General features: G+C 30.6%; 5 protein-coding genes and 1 long non-coding RNA gene across 8 annotated transcripts; 4 read left to right on the top strand and 2 right to left on the bottom strand.

The window, feature by feature from the left end:
- The first annotated feature begins 1,638 nt into the window (after positions 1-1,638).
- On the top strand, positions 1,639-2,298 carry LOC111429135 (uncharacterized). 2 transcript variants are annotated; one of them, XR_011641152.1, is made up of 2 exons: positions 1,639-1,846; positions 1,940-2,298. It is a non-coding gene; the product is annotated as an uncharacterized lncRNA (long non-coding RNA). The 2 variants fall into 2 exon arrangements; XR_002708158.2 differs by having other exon boundaries at positions 1,639-1,879.
- A 291-nt stretch (positions 2,299-2,589) lies between these two features.
- Positions 2,590-5,185, top strand: LOC111429208 (uncharacterized). Of its 2 annotated transcripts, XM_023065057.2 has the most exons (3): positions 2,590-2,707; positions 3,925-4,643; positions 4,706-5,185. In XM_023065057.2, the coding sequence occupies exons 2-3, from the start codon at positions 4,074-4,076 to the stop codon at positions 5,168-5,170; spliced, it is 1,035 nt and encodes a 344-aa protein (XP_022920825.2). In that variant the 5' UTR covers positions 2,590-2,707; positions 3,925-4,073; the 3' UTR covers positions 5,171-5,185. The 2 variants fall into 2 exon arrangements, with proteins under 2 accessions (XP_022920825.2, XP_022920823.2); XM_023065055.2 differs by lacking the exon at positions 2,590-2,707 and having other exon boundaries at positions 2,736-4,643.
- Positions 5,186-5,967: 782 nt separating this feature from the next.
- On the top strand, positions 5,968-10,989 carry LOC111429137 (potassium/sodium hyperpolarization-activated cyclic nucleotide-gated channel 4-like). The gene has a single exon (XM_071197459.1). The coding sequence runs from the start codon at positions 7,244-7,246 to the stop codon at positions 8,969-8,971; it is 1,728 nt and encodes a 575-aa protein (XP_071053560.1). The 5' UTR covers positions 5,968-7,243; the 3' UTR covers positions 8,972-10,989.
- On the bottom strand, positions 8,954-10,262 carry LOC111429209 (uncharacterized). Its single transcript, XM_023065058.2, has 2 exons — positions 9,483-10,262; positions 8,954-9,431 (listed from the first exon to the last, which is right to left on the bottom strand). The coding sequence occupies exons 1-2, from the start codon at positions 10,260-10,262 to the stop codon at positions 8,994-8,996; spliced, it is 1,218 nt and encodes a 405-aa protein (XP_022920826.2). The 3' UTR covers positions 8,954-8,993.
- A 2,682-nt stretch (positions 10,990-13,671) lies between the features above and the next one.
- Positions 13,672-14,398, bottom strand: LOC111429219 (uncharacterized). Its single transcript, XM_023065071.2, has 2 exons — positions 13,853-14,398; positions 13,672-13,803 (listed from the first exon to the last, which is right to left on the bottom strand). The coding sequence occupies exons 1-2, from the start codon at positions 14,396-14,398 to the stop codon at positions 13,672-13,674; spliced, it is 678 nt and encodes a 225-aa protein (XP_022920839.2).
- A 1,139-nt stretch (positions 14,399-15,537) lies between these two features.
- LOC111429218 (uncharacterized) lies at positions 15,538-17,427 on the top strand. Its single transcript, XM_023065070.2, has 2 exons — positions 15,538-16,704; positions 16,759-17,427. The coding sequence occupies exons 1-2, from the start codon at positions 15,910-15,912 to the stop codon at positions 17,188-17,190; spliced, it is 1,227 nt and encodes a 408-aa protein (XP_022920838.2). The 5' UTR covers positions 15,538-15,909; the 3' UTR covers positions 17,191-17,427.
- Positions 17,428-17,729: the final 302 nt, after the last annotated feature.

The raw sequence follows: 17,729 nt of genomic DNA, 5'->3' as shown, positions 1-17,729 counted from the left end.
TATATAAGCAATATTTAGTCTTCTGTCTGCAGTATCTACCCTTTTATAAGCAGTATTTTGTACAACCAATACCTATTTTTTGAAGTTTTGAATATGTGTACACCATTTCAATGTTGAATCCAGATTTATTCCAAGGAACTTAATAGTTTTTACCTCACTATTCATGTTGAATAAACTCAAAATCTGTGTTTTGTTCTTATTTATGGTTAATCTTTTTGATAACATTCATTCCTCCGCGCCGTCAACAACAGTGTCGAGCTTCGCACTGACTCGATCGTGGAACCTTCCTCTTGCAACAAACATTGTATTATCCGCGTAGAGAAGCGTTGTGACATCGTCAACACAAAAAGGTAGATAGAATATTTATGTATAGAGCAAACAGTATAGGTCCCAGAATGAAACCCTGCAGTACTCCATATTTACAGGACGAGTAATGTTTAGTGTTCCAATAGCAGTGTCAAGTTTTCTGCCAGACTCTAATCTTTCATTAGTAACATCTAGGCTTTGGAAGGCAGTCCACTTTATGATTAGTCAATCAATGTAGTCCTTTATCACCGGTATTTAGTTGCATAGTGATACGATCTAGTCATCTATAAGAAGGATTTTGTACTACAAGTAGTATCTAATCCTCTGTAAGCACAGCAAATTGTTTTGCAACCAATGTCTAAACTTCTATCAGCATTACCTAGTCTTACGCCAGCACTCACATCTCTTCTACAAGCAATATCTAGTCTTCCTTTAACAGTATCTAATCTTCTGTCAGCATCTTGACTTTGTGTAGTTTTATAAATAGCAGTTAGGTAAAATTCTTTATTTAGTCCTGTTGAATTTGGCATTTATCTTTGTAATAAATCACTTTATTCTCGATTTCCGGATATTGTACTATTTACTTATTCGTTGTAAATATTTGCCGTTAAATTTTTAGTTGGCACGACAAGTTCTATTTACACAGCACGTTTTATTAAGCGCGATTTTTATTCGTTTAGATGATGCAACGTGGTATTTTTCCTTAAGTTTATTGTTAGTTTTTTTATCGCAAAGTTATTTTTTCTTTCCTGAACAACGTAATTTTTTTATACGTCGTTTTAATGTATTTATAATCGATTGAAATGAAAAGTAAAATGCATTATAATAAAGTTATGCATATCAAATTATTATTTGAAATTACCTTTTTTTTGTACGAACCTAGTAATCCAAGTTAATACAGGAAAAAGTTGGTTTAATCCGAGCTTGTATCCAGTTCGTTGGATTCGTCCTATATTAAAAGTGTTTTGTGATAAGTCTTGCAAGATTTGTCTTGGTAATAAGTCGTTATCGTTTTATTTTCGAGATGAGAAATATGCAAAAAAAATTTGGTTCATTCCAAACTTATTATACTAGAAATTAAAAAAGCGTGGAAAATTTTATTGATTACTTCCTTGTTGTTTTGTTCGCTTTTTTTCGCGTCGACGTAAACTCATTTCCCGACAATTTTCTGCATCCTTTTCCGACGTCAATTTCGTTATTTAGATCTTTTTTATTTTTATTATAACTACAAATTTTGAGTTAAATTGAATTTGACGTCATTTATTTTCTGCTTTACGCCACAAAATGTTGATAAAAATGCGTTGATAATTCCAGAAATAACCATTAACATATTCAAGTTCTTCTTATCAGTTAACAAAAATTTGTAGTAAACAGGATAAAATACGATGCACACGTGATTTTGATGTGCAAATACCGTTTCTAATGGATTTCGCTAAAACACATCGTTGGCAGTATTTCTTGCAATTACGATTTGTATTTTCGTGCTTTAAATATCTTCATCTATTTGCAAATGAGATATTAAGATGCACAGTGGGTCAAGGTAAAATTTTTACTTAATTATAAATTTCACATGGTAATTTTGTGGAAGCGCTGGTAAACAATCAGCTACAATTATATAAATTGCTTGTTACAGGATAGATATTTCACTTCATTTTCAGGACGTTTCTCGCGGTCAATTGGTTAAGCCGACGTGTTAATTAATAATGCTGCTCGCAGATACATTAATTAAGCGATTAACTTAAATGATATTTACTTGTTTGTTGCCTGAAACTTTAATGAGTGCATGCCTTTTAATAAAATTTCAAGAAATTTTACAAAATCTTTTATTCATTGAGTTTCCTGCCAAAATAATTGTGAGTTAAATTTCGTTTACCTTATTTGGTTTTCAAACAACTTGATGTAACATTAATTTACATAAATAATTATCCATTAAGACACGATATAAAAATATTTAAAAAAATAATAAAGATGTATCAAGGCCTTATCAATGAATACACATTTATTATTATCCATTTCAAATCCTGTTATTCAAATACATAATGTAAAAAAAATAGATAGGAATTAAGAAATACCAGAAATTAGTTGAAACTAGAATTTTCTAGTACAAATTTTGCTACAAATTTGGATTCACATTATTAAATCCACTTTATACAGTTTTCTATACTACAATAAAACTGTTTTATCCCCTCGCCAAGAGATGGCGTGATATAAAAAATAATAAATTTAGAAAACTTTTGAAATTGCAAATAACGATGTTGAACAGAATTTAGTTCATTTTACACAATAGACACGTATCGCAAAAAGAAAAATATATTAAACAGTTTATTTAAACACTTTTCTTAACTACTTATTAATTAGGATTATGAAGTTGGCACATTTGCATACATCTAAGAGGGATAAAGTAAGGTTATGTTTAAGTTTTCTTTTATATAAAAAAATTATATTATTAAATAACCATGAGATACATTTTAAAACATGATACTTTATCTATATTATGTGAAAATTTGGTTAAAACGTTTCGTATGGTAAGAAAAGTTACAGACGTTTATTCTTGTACACTATGCAAAATAAGTATTCGAACACCCACCGAAAAATTAGAAAATCACGAATTACACAAGAATTTTTAATGATATATTCCACATAGAAGAGTAAAAGCAAAAGTGGATGTCTTAGTTACCTATACAGTTCAACAACTGTGTGAGAAAGAGCATTTTATTAACAGTTGACAGCAAAAATAATTGAGCAATGTGCAGAAAATTTTTATTGTCAACAGGATAATGATTCAAAGCATATCACGCTAGATTCTAGACTTTGGATCGTGTACAACTGTTCAGAGCACCTCAAAACACCATCACAAAGCCCAAATCTTAATCCTATTGTCAATATTTGTTATACATACAAAACATATCGCGATTTGCAATACCAATATTGTGATATTGGTTGCATACTTGCATTGATGACCATACTTAATTAACACACTATATATAGTTTTTGCTATCAATTGTGATTAAAATGTTCTTTACCATTCAGTTATCAAACTGCAGAGGTAACCAACATATCTATTTTTGCTTTTACTCTTCTAAGTGAAATAAATCCAGAGGTGCCCATGCTATTCTTTAAGGTTTTATGCTCCTATATCTGTAATAGTCTGCCAGACACCTTAGGGTTTATGTTCCGTATGTATAAGAATAATATTCTTATACCATAGTTAAGACTTATGCGAGGTTGGCCCCCAATGAGACAGGAATTTACATGTATAGCATTTTGATTACAACAAGAGAACTTCTCAACCAATTTTGATAAATAGTATCTCATTCGAAAGCCTAATCCTTGGCCCATACGTTAGTGGAATGTCCGATTCGAAATCTCTAAAGTTCCGCAAAACGCCAAAACATTGCGAAAGTACACAACAATGATCTTTATTAAAAAAATATATTTTTAATGATTTAAAAAGAACCGATTAGATATTATAAACATGAACTTTAACTTTTTAACGGTTCACGGCTTAATTTAAGATTAATATAATCTGAAAACGAAATATTAAATATTTCAATTTTTCTTCTGGCAAAATGAACAACACTATCTATTTAAAAATCGAAAATTTATTGTATTTATTAGCTGTTGAAAAAGAAATTGATGACGCTCAAATAACTGTGAAATCTGACGTAAACGGTGGTGATGGATTTTTGGGAAACTATTACATCGCTGAAGTTAAAGGAAAAGATAAAAAATTGGATGTTTTCATAAAAACTATAAGAATAGCAGGAATGTATTTACAGAATATAATCAAATACGCGTATTTAAACGAATTTGTTTTTTACGATATAATATATCCTGAATTCGTAAAATATGAAGAGAAAAAAGGAGTCAAGGAAATATTTCGTTCGATACCTAAATGTTATAAAATACACAGAGACGACGGACAGGAAACAATTTTTTTGGAAAACTTAAAAATTCAAGGATTTAAACAACATAATCGAAAAGAACCTATGAACGATGAACATATTAAACTCGTTTTGGAAGAATTGGCTCATTTTCATTCTATTTCTTTCGCGACTAAAAATGAAAATGAAGAGAAATTTAAGGAATTAGTGAAAAATATTTGTTGTGTTAACACTACGTTAAATCTTAACGATTTTAGTGATACGATGGAGTATATATCAAATTATGCATTAGCCAGATTAGATCCAATTCGAGATAATAAATATTACGATATTTTTAAAGATTTCACTTTGAATGTATCGGACTTTTTAAAAAGTTTGGATGATTTAGTTACAAATAACATTGTTGTGACACATGGGGATCTTCATAATAACAATTTAATATTTAAATATCACGTAAGTAACAATATACTTAAATAATATTAATTTAATTCCTTTAATTTCCTTCAATTTATCAGAATGGTTCTCCAAAAGAAGTTCGTATTTTTGATTGGCAATTAATGAGATTAACAACACCGATTGTTGATGTATCGCTATTTTTTTATAGCAGTTGTAATGAAGATCAATTAAAACGGCTCGATAACTTCCTCCAAATTTATCACAACAAATTAACCGATTGCGTACAAAACTTAATAGGTACAAAAGAACCAATTTATTCGTATGAAACGTTTTTAAACGAATGGAAAATTTTTGCCCGATATGGACTCGTGGTGGGATTTTTGCTACAAAAAATTTTGCTTACCGACGCTGACGTAATCAATCAACAGAAGTTAGAAACTGAAAATAATATACCATCTATGAAAGATATAATGGCGAGTTTTGAATTACAAAACTCTAGAGAATGGGAAAGAAGAATTAAAGCGTTAATTTCTCATTTTATAGAATCTGATTTTCTAAAACCTATAAATTTTTGTAAAAAATAAAAAGAATAATTTAAATATTAAAATAGTTATTCGTATAGTCCGAAGCGAACTCTGGAGTGAGGTAACTTCTCCTTGAAGCTCGCACAGACTACATCATTCCTACTTTCTTAAACAGGGTATCACTTTAGCATTGAGAGGTACTGCACGACTGCTCAGGCCGAAATAAAATAATGTGATCATTGACTCTAAAAAAGTTGGCAAAAACATTGTAATCTGCACTGATAGTAGATAAGCTATGCTGGCGCTTAGTAAGCATCGAACTACAAACTTCATCATCGTTAGTGAAGTCCTATCGGTAAATACTTGAGAAGGCTAACTTTTAATACAGCATCAAAGTTGATCAACTCCATCTCAACGACTGCAGTAGGTGTCTTTGCAAAGAAAACTCTGCTCTATCCTGACCGAATGAGATCAACTCAGTTCTTGGGAAAATCAAAAGTGACTTGAGGCTCCTCACTCACTACCTGACCGGATGTTCTACATGAAGCTGGCGATTACATCCCTTTGTAAAGGGTGTGAAATGAAAGACGAGACAGTAAGTCATATTGTTTGTGACTGTCCCAACCTCGCGTACTTAAGGGAATCCATTCTTTGCGTACCATGGCCTCAAATTTCGGATATAAAGAACATACTGTGATAAAAATAACCATTTCATAGTTCATCGAGAAAAACATAACCATAAATTTTTGACAGAGAAATTTTTGTTGGTAGAAATTTTATCTAAAACCGTTTAGTTTGCTTCAAAAGGTATCAATTAAATTAGTTCAGCTCTTAAAGCACATTTTTCATCCACCCTTTGATGTTTTAACGTTATTTTGAAGAGGAAATCGTTGATTTAAAATTAAATTTTTCTAATTTTACTCATTGATGAAATTTGGCGTGTACTCCAATGTATATCTGAAAACAAGAAAAGACAACGATGAATACGAAGTTTTATTACGATTCATAAAGGAATAAGGGAGAAATCAACGAAAAAAGAATTTAATTTTGAAGGTTAGTTCCAAGAAAATCCGAGAGATGACGCTAGTTTCGACGCAAACATTTAAAATTTGAAAAAGGCGCGAGCCTAAGAACCAATCAGAAACAGGAGGGGTGCCGAGTATAAAAGGAAATTGCAAGTAAACAGGAGACAGTCGTCATCTGACCGGCAATACCTTCATGTCGGTTGACAGAAAAAAAAATAACCTCAAAATTATAAAATAATTGAATTATCCTCAAACCTTATCCGAGAACTCCTGAAACATCTTCGAAGTCATCCAAATCCGAAGGACAAGCAGTCCACTCATCCGTCAGAAGAATCCTGTAGACAATCCCGAATAATCCGAAAGAAAGACCTGAAACTACGAGGAATCCAGTAACCAATCCAGAAAAACTAGTTCGAACTCCGAAACCAAGAAACAATCCATTATCCTGTTACCACATTGAATTCCAATCCTTTTATTTCGCAGTGAGTCGGTTGATAATTTATTTTTTTTATTTAACATAACCTACAAAAGAAAAATCAACCAATTAAACTCAAAAGACAACTCACAAGAGTTACCTGTATAATTCATTATCAATACTTACTTGTGGGTAAAGATTTTTCAGTTTTTCTTGTATAACTTTCATTTTCTTTTAACACTATTTTTTCAACGAGTTTGATTTCAATTTAAAGCAAGTGGGACACATACTAAAACATTACAATACATACTCTTCTGTTTTATATTAACGTTCATTAAAATCTTGGGCTGATTTTCTGACCCCTGAATGAACTGTAAATTGTGGGGGTGTATAAAAGGCCCGCTGGGACCTAAGTGCTTTGAAGGAATTCACCTCCAACATTAATACAGTTATTCGTGTATTGATTTTTATTTGACCACTTGCGACTTTGAAAGAATCGAATAAAATGTAGTCATGTCAAAATGTTCACATGCCGGTAACTTAACCTATAAGTTTGTTTAAAGCATCTAATAAGCTTGTTTTAGTTACAAATTTAAATGCCCTAGTTTAAAAACAAGCAGTCAAATATATCATACATAAAAATTGAAATATTGTCATATTTAATTAGTCAAAATCAATTGACTTTTTTATATTATGTACCACATTAGACGTTATGCCGATCATACATGTAGACTTCCACCAAAAGGATCAGAAAGTTGCCTTGCCAAACAATCTCCATTAAGTGGTTACCTAGAACGGCTTCAAAGAATATCTAGAAAATTTATTCTTCTTGACAAACAACACCCGCTGGTGAAATATTATTGTAGAAGTGGAGCCGCCGTTATCCAAGAAAGAAAACGCCACGTTTTTAATTTCCCATGGTTCGTAATTCACCCGTTAAGCAAATTTAGTTTTTACGTCGACATTATTTCGGCTATCTTTTGGAGTTTCTGTTTCATAGCGGACCCATTTTTAGCAGCATTTTGGAGTGGTATAGATAGATTTGTGGTTTTAGACGTGATTACGTCCTTGGTAAATGCGGCTTTATTATTATTGTGTTTCACGCGATATATCATCGGATTTTTCGTCGTAAAAACGAAAGAGATCGTCTTGAATCCGAAGTCGATAGCCTACAGTTATTTGACGAAATATTTTTTCGTCGATTTTGTCGGATCGTTCACTTTTAGACCATTCTTAATAATCTTCAATCCGGAATGTGATGAGATCTATTACAATTTGATGTACGTGATACGACTCGTTAAATTGGCGAGGGTGTATTCGTGTTATAAAAGAAGTAAATTAATAAGTTTGTATTTTAATGTTAGCGAACGAGTACATATCGTTTCGTTTTTGGCGTTATTAACACTGCTTTTGTTGCATTGGTTGACGTGTTTTTTGTTTATTTATTCGAAGATTGCGTATTATTTGATGGGGTATATTATGGAATCGATTTTAAATCATTTTAAAATTTCGGATAATTATTCGTTAACACCTTGGTATCAGCGATATGTTCGGGGGGTGCATTTAATAAGTACTCAACTTTGCGGGTCAAGAGGAAATGTGGACGAAAGTTATCAGGCAAGTGAGCAACTTTATTTATCGTTTATTACGATTTTTGGGCAAATTTATTACATAGTTTGTTTCGTATTGATTTATTTAACTTTTAAATCGAGAGCAAGTACCGATACTTGTTACGAAGAATTTTTGCTGGGAGTTCATGAATTTATGAAATCGAAAAAATTACCTCCGCAATTAAAACAACGAGTTTGCGTCTATTACGAAAATCGATTCCAACGGAAATACTTTCGGGAGGCGAGTTTGATTTCGTTACTTTCCGAACATTTACAACACGAAGTTTGGTTACATTCCTGTCAAAGGTTAATCGACCAAGTTCAATTTTTTAAGGTTTTGCCTAAAACCGTGGTTGGAATTATTTTGGCTCACCTCAAGCAAGAAGTTTATTTGCCGCACGATGTTATTTTGAAAGCCGACGCTCCTTATGTTAACATGTATTTCATTTCTTGGGGCACCGTTGCTGTTTACACGAAAGAACAAAGCGAGGTTGATCATTTGGTGGATGGAATGCATTTTGGTATGCCCCCAATAAATAGATTGCGATTGAGCTCAGCAAATTACACATACGTAGCCGTTGAAGTAACCGAATGCTTCCGATGGGACAAAGAAGGATACAATAAATGCTTTATGATTTATAACGAAATCGCAGATATTTTGGATAAGATACACCTTAAAATTATCGCCGATTTCCAAGAGAAAGAAGATGCTCAAAAGAAACTCCGCACGCATAACATTCTTTCCGATTTACAACAAGGTAAAATCATTGAGACTGGGAAAAAAAGATCGAAATACTTTCCAGAAAAATAGTTTATTTCAAATGTAATCATTTTTAAATAAATTTGTTAACGATAAAATGCCTAAATATATCCTTCATTTTTCTATCGTAAACATCTTGATGTCTCGTTTTGTTATTAAATATATTCGCATCAATTTTATCACCTTCCAAAGATTTCGCTAAATCAGGTGCTTCATCCTTGTCATAAAGCATCGCTTTAACAAGCAAAAACGCCATCCCCAATCCGTATTTCGAGTACTTCCTCCAATGTTCCTTAAGAACCTCAAAAGGGTATAACTCATTTGGGTCACTCCCAAGATTTCTGCAATGCTCACTAAAGTATTTATGATAAATACCCATGTAATTCTCCCAATTTCCCAACATTTTCGAAGTTGCAGCGCTGTAGAAGAAGTAGCTTAAATCAAAAACCGGGTAATTAACCCTTATAATTTGCCAATCGATTAATTTAATCCCTAACGGCTTATTCGAACCCTAAAAAATTTTAATTAATTAATAACAAATTTAACTAATTTAATTTTATACCTTATACAAAAACATCATATTATTTGACCAACAATCGCCTTGCAAAAAAGTACAATATCTTCCTTGAAACTCCGGAATATTTCTTATAAAATCCACAACACTTTCTTGCAAACCATTCGAAGCTCTTAAAATATCTTTATCTTCCTTCGGATCTAAACTTTCAATAAACTGCGTAATACAGCTTCCGATAACTTTATCGAACCCACTCTCAACAATCGTATCGGCTAAAACGTCTTTAACCCCATCGGTTATCTTCAAAAATGTTTCAAAATCTTGATCTTTCAAGGCAAAACCGGTGGCGTGAAGTTTCCCAAACGCTTTCAAAGCTAAACATAAATGTTCCTCGTCTATCAATTCTTGTCGATTACGTAAATCGAATCCTTCAACTTTTAAGTTCTCTAAAACGATCGGTTTTAACCCGCGAGTTTCACCCGGATTAAAATATTTCGGTACGTTATTAAAAGGGGCTTTAACGTTTTTATAAAGTTGAAATTTTTCGAAGATCGGGTAAATTTGATCGTAAAATCGAGTCTCATTGTTAAATAATTTTATAATCACTTCTTTTTGTTGGATGGTGTCGATCGGAAAGTATTTTACGAACAAATCTAATTTTTTTTCATTCGATTTTAATTGGACGGCGCAAGTTTTTGAAGCGTAACCATCACCGGAAGCTGATCCTTCAGACACTTTCACATCGGTATTTTTATCAAACTTTAAATTTATTTTAATATTTTTAATCGCATCTTGAACACTATCATCTAAAGTTATTCCGTTAATCATCTTGTAAGATTATTTTCAAAACTGTAATGATTTGAGATGGTGACGAGGTTTTTAAAGGATGTCGTGTCCTTACTACGTGCATTTTGTCTATTATTTTAAAGAAAATAATTGCGGATGAATCTGCCAATTACCAAGCCCCTTCGTGTTATCTGTACTATTAAGTTTCCATTAAGTAATTATTATTTGATTCCTATATGTGATTTGTGATTACGAAATAAACAAAATTAGTTGTTAAATTTAATTCACTTCACGAATGTTGTAAAATAAACTTGTAATTATCATAACTATTTGAAATTGTACTAAGAACTAAAGTTAAACTCTTCGTAAATAATGTACAGTTGGTGCTATCTCGGAACATGGAATCAATGAAAGTTTCAACTATTAACCCATTGAGGATTTCACTCCTCCATTACGAAGATGACCTCGTTGATCTGGCGGGACTTCTACGAAGCACATAGAGTAAATTTCGAAATATCCAAGCTTCGGCTTCACACTGCCCGAAGACACTTGGGGAACATAGCCATCATCACGGAGAGGTACTCGATGTAGAGATCGTTCCATGCCTTCTGAAGAGCTTCAGACTGTCGAGGTTCTTGTGGGGAATCGAATCGAAAACGGAAAAGGTTAAGGTGGTCGCCGAACCACCTCTAGATATTTCAGATTCATGATTTTTTTGGCAATCGATGTTATGATTTAGAGCTTATAAATAAAAAATGGTAATCATTGAGTTCAATCTTTTTATGGATCTAGTCCTTATGCCCCATTACTAAGGTTTTATGTATAAGAAGTATTTCCCCATCGCTTTTAGTTTATGAGTTATGATTGAGTTAATTTTCGAAAATCAACAATTTTGATGTTTAATCGGTTTAGAGCTTATAAATAAAAAATGGTAATAATTGGGTTCAATCTTTTTATGGATCTAGTCCTTATGGTCTATTACTAAGGTTTTATGTACAAAAAGTATTTCTCCATCGCTTTTAATTTTTGAGATATGATTGAGTTGATTTTCGAAAATCAACAATTTTGATGTTTAAATGATTTAGAGCTTATAGATAAAAAATAGTAATAATTGGGTTCAATCTTGTTATGGATTTAGTCTTTATGGCCCATTACTAAGGTTTTATGTATAAAAAGTATTTCCTCAGCGCTTTTAATTTTTGAGTTATAATTGAGTTAATTTTCGAAAATCAACAATTTTGATGTTTAACCGATTTAGAGCTTATAAATAAAAAATAGTAATAATTGGGTTCAATCTTGTTATGGATTTAGTCTTTATGGCCCATTACTAAGGTTTTATGTATAAAAAGTATTTCCTCATCGCTTTTAGTTTTTGAGTTATAATTGAGTTAATTTTCGAAAATCAACAATTTTGATGTTTAATCGATTTAGAGCTTATAAATAAAAAATGGTAATAATTGGGTTCAATCTTTTTATGGATCTAGTATTTATGGTCCATTACTAAGGTTTTATGTATAAAAAGTATTTCTCCATCGCTTTTAGTTTTTGAGTTATAATTGAGTTAATTTTCGAAAATCAACAATTTTGATGTTTAATCGATTTAGAGCTTATAAATAAAAAATAGTAATAATTGGGTTCAATCTTGTTATGGATCTAGTCTTTATGGCCCATTACTACGGTTTTATGTATAAAAAATTTTTCTCCATCGCTTTTAGTTTTTGAGTTATGATTGAGTTAATTTTCGAAAATCAACAATTTTGATCTTTAATCGATTTAGAGCTTATAAATTAAAAATGGTAATAATTGGGTTCAATCTTGTTATGGATTTAGTCTTTATGGCCCATTACTAAGGTTTTATGTATAAAAAGTATTTCCCCATCGCTTTTAGTTTTTGAGTTATAATTGAGTTAATTTTCGAAAATCAACAATTTTCATGTTTAATCGATTTAGAGCTTATAAATAAAAAATGGTAATAATTGGGTTCAATTTTGTTATGGATTTAGTCTTTATCGCCCATTACTAAGGTTTTATGTATAATAAGTTTTTCTCCATCGCTTTTAGTTTTTGAGTTATGATTGAGTTAATTTTCGAAAATCAACAATTTTGATGTTTAATCGATTTAAAGCTTATAAATAAAAAATAGTAATAATTGGATTCAATCTTGTTATGGATCTAATCTTTATAGCCCATTACTAAGGTTTTATGTATAAAAAGTTTTTCTCCATCGCTTTTAGTTTTTGAGTTATATTTGAGTTAATTTTCGAAAATCAACAATGTTGATGTTTAGTCGATTTAAAGCTACTAAATAAAGAATGATTATAATTGGGTTCAATCTTCTTATAGATCTAGTCTTTATGGTCCATTACTAAGGTTTTATGTATAAAATATATTTCCCCATCGCTTTTAGTTTATGAGTTATGATTGAGTTAATTTTCGAAAATCAACAATTTTAATGTTTAATCGATTTAGAGCTTATAAATAAAAAATGGTAATAATTGGGTTCAATCTTGTTATGGATTTAGTCTTTATGGTCCATTACTAAGGTTTTATGTATAAAAAATATTTCCCCATCGCTTTTAGTTTACGAGTTATGATTGAGTTAATTTTCGAAAATCAACAATTTTGATGTTTAAATGATTTAGAGCTTATAATTAAAAAATAGTAATAATTGGGTTCAATCTTGTTATGGATTTAGTCTTTATGGTCCATTACTAAGGTTTTATGTATAAAAAGTATTTCTCCATCGCTTTTCGTTTTTGAGTTATAATTGAGTCAATTTTCGAAAATCAACAATGTTGATATTTAGTCGATTTAAAGCTACTAAATAAAGAACGGTTATAATTGAGTTCAATCTTTTTATAGATATAGTCTTTATAGTCCATTACTAAGGTTTTATGTATAAAAAGTATTTCTCCATCGTTTTTAGTTTTTCAGTTATGATTGAGTTAATTTTCGAAAATCAACAATTTTGACGTTTAATCGATTTAGAGCAGTAGTGTCCACTAATTTTTGATCAAAATCGACTTTTTATATAAATGTCTTACCAAGATCGACCGAAAGGTTTAAAATAACCTTCCTTTTTTTTTTGCTCTGAGGCTCAGATATTAGATATTTCAGATTCATGATTTTCTTGGCGATCAACTCAAAACTGCTTTGCGATCGACCACTGATCTATATCAACCCTCTATCCATAAAATGTTGAATCAATTCGTTTACTCTCCGATTGTCCTCATCTTGTTGTCGCAAAACTTGATTAAAACAATCTTCAACAGAATCGTTTCTATTAATATAATCAGGAACTTCGTTTTTATCGAATAATTGTGCTTTTATAATACAAAAAGCCATGCACAATCCATACAGACAAAATTTTTTGTGATGTTCCATGCAAATTTCTCGTGGATATACTTTTTCGGGGTCGCTTCCTAAATCCCTTAGCATGTTTGCTAATGTTTCATAATAAGTGTTGAGGTAATCGTCTTTGTTGTCTAAAAGTTCTCTTGTTGCTGATGTATAAGAGTAATGGTGATCCTAATCTTTGACATTGCCAATCAATTAATTTTACGTCGATTGCAACTCCTCCATCCTATAAAATAATAATGAAATTTTTGGTAAAATTAAATAAAAATACTTGCTTTGTAAATAAACATCATGTTACTAGACCAAGAATCGCCTTGCCCCAAAACGTCATATTCATCAACATTCTCTGTAATCTTTGATGCAGAATTAACTAATGTTTCCCCAAGGGTTTTACAACATTCTAACATTTCTTTATCATTATCCGGATCTAAAGTTTCTTTAAATTGTTTAACACAATTTTTAATCGATTCACTTAATCCATATTTAATAAAATTAATTGAAAAATAATCTATAATTCCATCTGTTAAATTTTTAAATGTTTCAGGTTCTTGATCTTTCATAGCAAGCGAAATCGCATGGTCTTTAGCAAATGCTTTAATCGGTAATCTCAAATGATCATCATCAATTGCTTTTTTTCTATCTCTTAACGTATATCCCAAACATCTCAAATTTTCCAAAATAATCGGCGGAACATCAAGCTGCTTTAAATTAACTTTAAAATGTTTTGGTGCGTTATCAAAAGGATCTAACACGTTCCTTTTTTGTTGGAAATTTTCAAAAGCGGGGTAAATTGCATCATAAAATCGGCACTCGGTGGTCATCCGGAGGTGTTGAATAGTTTTCGTTAGAAATTATAACATCAATTGCGTTTTTAACAGTATCCATTAATTTAGTGGTCATTTTGTCTTAAAAAGTTAATATTAATCTTTAAAATTTACTTATGTGTTTTTTTCTTGTTTTTGATTAGCTAAAAAAGAAAGAAATATTTTAGATATGCTTCTTGTTATAGTGAAGTAAAGTTGAGATTTAGGTTGGAAGACATCGATATAGATTGAACGATTGTATAATAATTATTAATAACTATAATTGTGCCAGAAACACAATAAAATGGTCTATGGCAATTTTGTATCGCGTATTGAACATAGCTGCCATAAACGCTTTTTCTGTGTTCAATTCAAAAAATCCTGGTTCAAATATGCTTTGAAGAGTTTTTCTGGAAAAACTTTCATTTAATTGGGTAACAGATTATTTGAAGAAGCGTGTAACAACTCAACAAGTGCCATATTTAACTCGAATGAGCATAAAAGAAATCTGCAAAATGGAACCTGAAACTGTTGCCGAAGAGCAAAACACAGAGTATGGCAGATGTTCCTTATGCAGTGCAAAAATAAATCGCAAAAAAAATATAAATGTACTGGATATAACAAAAATTTTGGGTTAAACATTAATTCGACGAATTGAGTTTATAATCACCATAACCATTATTGTTAGCACTATAATAGTCCTTTTATTGCAAGCTGGTTGAATCGACAAAAAAATTCAAGGATAAAAATATTCTTTATGATGTAATCGACAAAATTATTTCATCTTTAAGAACGAGAAAGATTTTAAATAGTTTTTAAGCATATTCTTAACTAATTAATTAGAGTAATCAATAATTAGAATTATTTAATTAATTGTTATTGATTAACTGTTACCTTTAATTTAATTTTCTCAGTTTTGTTCATTTATTACCAAATTTCTAACTGAAAAGAAATATTTTAGATGTATTTTTCTATCAATAACTATATAAAAACATAAAATCAATATAGTAATGTGTACAATGAACAATTTGATTAATTGTTTGTCTTTAATCTAACTTACTACATAAATATTTTTAAAAAACACAAAAATTTTAATCCTAAAACTACAACATATTTTTCCTCTTCTACTCACTATTTGATACTAAACTTTTTATCTAATAAATCCATCCCTTTTTTGTGTTCTAAAATGTATTTCTATCCTTTGGAGTAACGTTCTGATGACCTTGTATTGAAAATTTTATGAATCACGTTGTTGTAGCGTGTTAAATCTTTCCAGAAGAATACAAAGCAATTTTTTTAAAATGATTTATAAAAAATACAATATTACATAAGAATAAATACTATTTTTAAATACATCCAGACTATTCTAAACACTCTCAAACATTTTAATTTTCAAACGATAAAATTATACAGCTTATCTTAATCGAAATTATCAGATAACAACTATTAAAATAGAGTGTAACACTCCCAAATGATTCAAAACAATTTTATATTTTGATACCAAGTTTTTTTTATAATAATCTAAAAAAATGGCTATCTCAAAAGAAGAATTAGTACCAAATGTAAAACGTGCAATCGAAGAAATTATATCATCCGAAAAAATTATATCACCTCCAATGATTGAAATATCTCCTGGATGCGAGGTTGGTGATGGTTTTGCCTCAAAAACGCTTGCTGTTGATATTAAAGGTTTGGATAAAACGATAAATTTGTTTGTGAAATATTTTCCGGAAGACGACCAAAACCCTTTGATTAAAGTTTTTGCAATGGTTTTTAATACTGAGTTTAGATTTTACGATAAAATTTTTCCCGAAATGATTAAATTTCAACAAGAAAAAGGATTAACGGAACAAGAAATGTTCCAAAACGTTCCTAAACATCTAAAAACTTTAATTGAATATAATGGGATCCCACCGATTATTTTAGAGAATTTGAGACCCATCGGTTATAAATTAAGAAATTTTAAATCTTCAATCGATGAAGATCATTTAACGTTATCGTTGAAAGCTTACGCTCAATATCACGCTATATCTTTCGCGATGAAAGATCAAAGATCTGAGTTATTTAAGAAACTTTCAGTAGATATAAAAGATTTTCATGTTGCTGCTTTTAATGTTATGCGTTTAGCAGATTCTCTTGGTGGAATGATAGATTCATTTTTAAGCAATTTGGATCCAGTGTTAGATAAAAAATTACTTAACGAATGTCGTAATTTAAAAGAAGTTTTAATTCATAATGTTGCTAATCTGAATAAGCTTGTTGATGATTACGCTGTGATATGCCAAGGAGATTGTTGGTCTAATAATATGATGTATCTTTATGATGTAAGTAAATTTTTAAAAAATAATTAATCAAAAATAAAGAATTTTTAATTTAAGGAAACCACCGGAAAACCTATCGATGTAAAATTAGTAGATTGGCAAATTCAACGATATAACTCTCCGGTTTTGGATGTTTCTTATTTCTTTTACTCAGTGGCCACGATAGAAACGTTGAAAAATTTCGATAAATATTTTAATTTTTATTACAACACACTGGCTGAATTCTTGAAGCGATTAGGAAGTGATCCAAGAAAATTGTATCCAAAAGTGGTTTATTTGAATCATTGGAAAAAATTTTCCAAGTTTGGTTTGACCATGTGCTTTGTTGCCTTTATGGTTGAATACGCAAAGAAGGATAATTTACCCGATTTTATCGATGGAAAAGGCCAAGAAATGCCTGAATTTGCTGTTGAACTTGATGAAAAAGATATGTACCAAAAGAGATTGAAGTTGCTGGTTGAACATTTTGTTGAACGCGATTTTTTATAGTTTTAAATTAAAGTTGATATAAAAATTGTGATTATAATAAAAAATTAAATAAGTGCTTTTTCATGTTTATAAAGAAAGTTCGACATCGAGATATTATATAATTTAATCAAATTGTGTAAATTTATCTGATCATGTTTATGACCCAGTTTATTTTAGGGAATTTTTGTTTTTCTTAATTTTGTTAATTGGAAATCTTATATGATTTGGTGGATTATTTATTTATCTTTTGTAACTGGAAGAATTAGCGAAGCCGGAATTTTCCAGACATCTTTCATAAAGTATCTGATGATACTCAAATTACTTACATCTCAGAAATTATTTTACAAAAAACTTTATCCTAAATTATGATCTCTCACTAAACCTTTAGCGTCCATTGCTGAAGATTGGTTGCCCTCATTGCCTTTCACTTTTCTCTGTTTTGAGCTTGTATCCACTTTTTAGCCACTCTTTTCAAACCTTCACCTGCCTTCTTCTACCTATCGTCATTCATTGTGACTACATATCCGGCCCAATTCCAATTTAGTAGTTTTCTGCCTCAG

Source organism: Onthophagus taurus, chromosome 7 (genome assembly GCF_036711975.1).
Source record: "Onthophagus taurus isolate NC chromosome 7, IU_Otau_3.0, whole genome shotgun sequence".
Taxonomy (NCBI): Eukaryota; Metazoa; Arthropoda; class Insecta; order Coleoptera; family Scarabaeidae; genus Onthophagus; species Onthophagus taurus.
The sequence above is the reverse complement of the archived record's forward strand: the minus strand, read 5'-3'. Positions and strand labels throughout refer to the sequence as shown.

What these genes read in the sequence shown, in the direction of transcription:
- LOC111429208 (XM_023065055.2), top strand. Translation starts at nt 3,876, where the DNA reads ATGAACAACACTATCTATTTAAAAATCGAAAATTTATTGTATTTATTA. An exon ending in ATTTAATATTTAAATATCAC is followed by an intron (nt 4,644 to 4,705) that starts GTAAGTAACAAT and finishes TCAATTTATCAG; the next exon opens with AATGGTTCTCCAAAAGAAGT.
- LOC111429137 (XM_071197459.1), top strand. Translation starts at nt 7,244, where the DNA reads ATGTACCACATTAGACGTTATGCCGATCATACATGTAGACTTCCACCA.
- LOC111429209 (XM_023065058.2), bottom strand. Translation starts at nt 10,262, where the DNA reads ATGATTAACGGAATAACTTTAGATGATAGTGTTCAAGATGCGATTAAA. An exon ending in ATATGATGTTTTTGTATAAG is followed by an intron (nt 9,432 to 9,482) that starts GTATAAAATTAA and finishes AAAATTTTTTAG; the next exon opens with GGTTCGAATAAGCCGTTAGG.
- LOC111429219 (XM_023065071.2), bottom strand. Translation starts at nt 14,398, where the DNA reads ATGACCACCGAGTGCCGATTTTATGATGCAATTTACCCCGCTTTTGAA. An exon ending in ACATGATGTTTATTTACAAA is followed by an intron (nt 13,804 to 13,852) that starts GCAAGTATTTTT and finishes ATTATTTTATAG; the next exon opens with GATGGAGGAGTTGCAATCGA.
- LOC111429218 (XM_023065070.2), top strand. Translation starts at nt 15,910, where the DNA reads ATGGCTATCTCAAAAGAAGAATTAGTACCAAATGTAAAACGTGCAATC. An exon ending in ATATGATGTATCTTTATGAT is followed by an intron (nt 16,705 to 16,758) that starts GTAAGTAAATTT and finishes TTTTAATTTAAG; the next exon opens with GAAACCACCGGAAAACCTAT.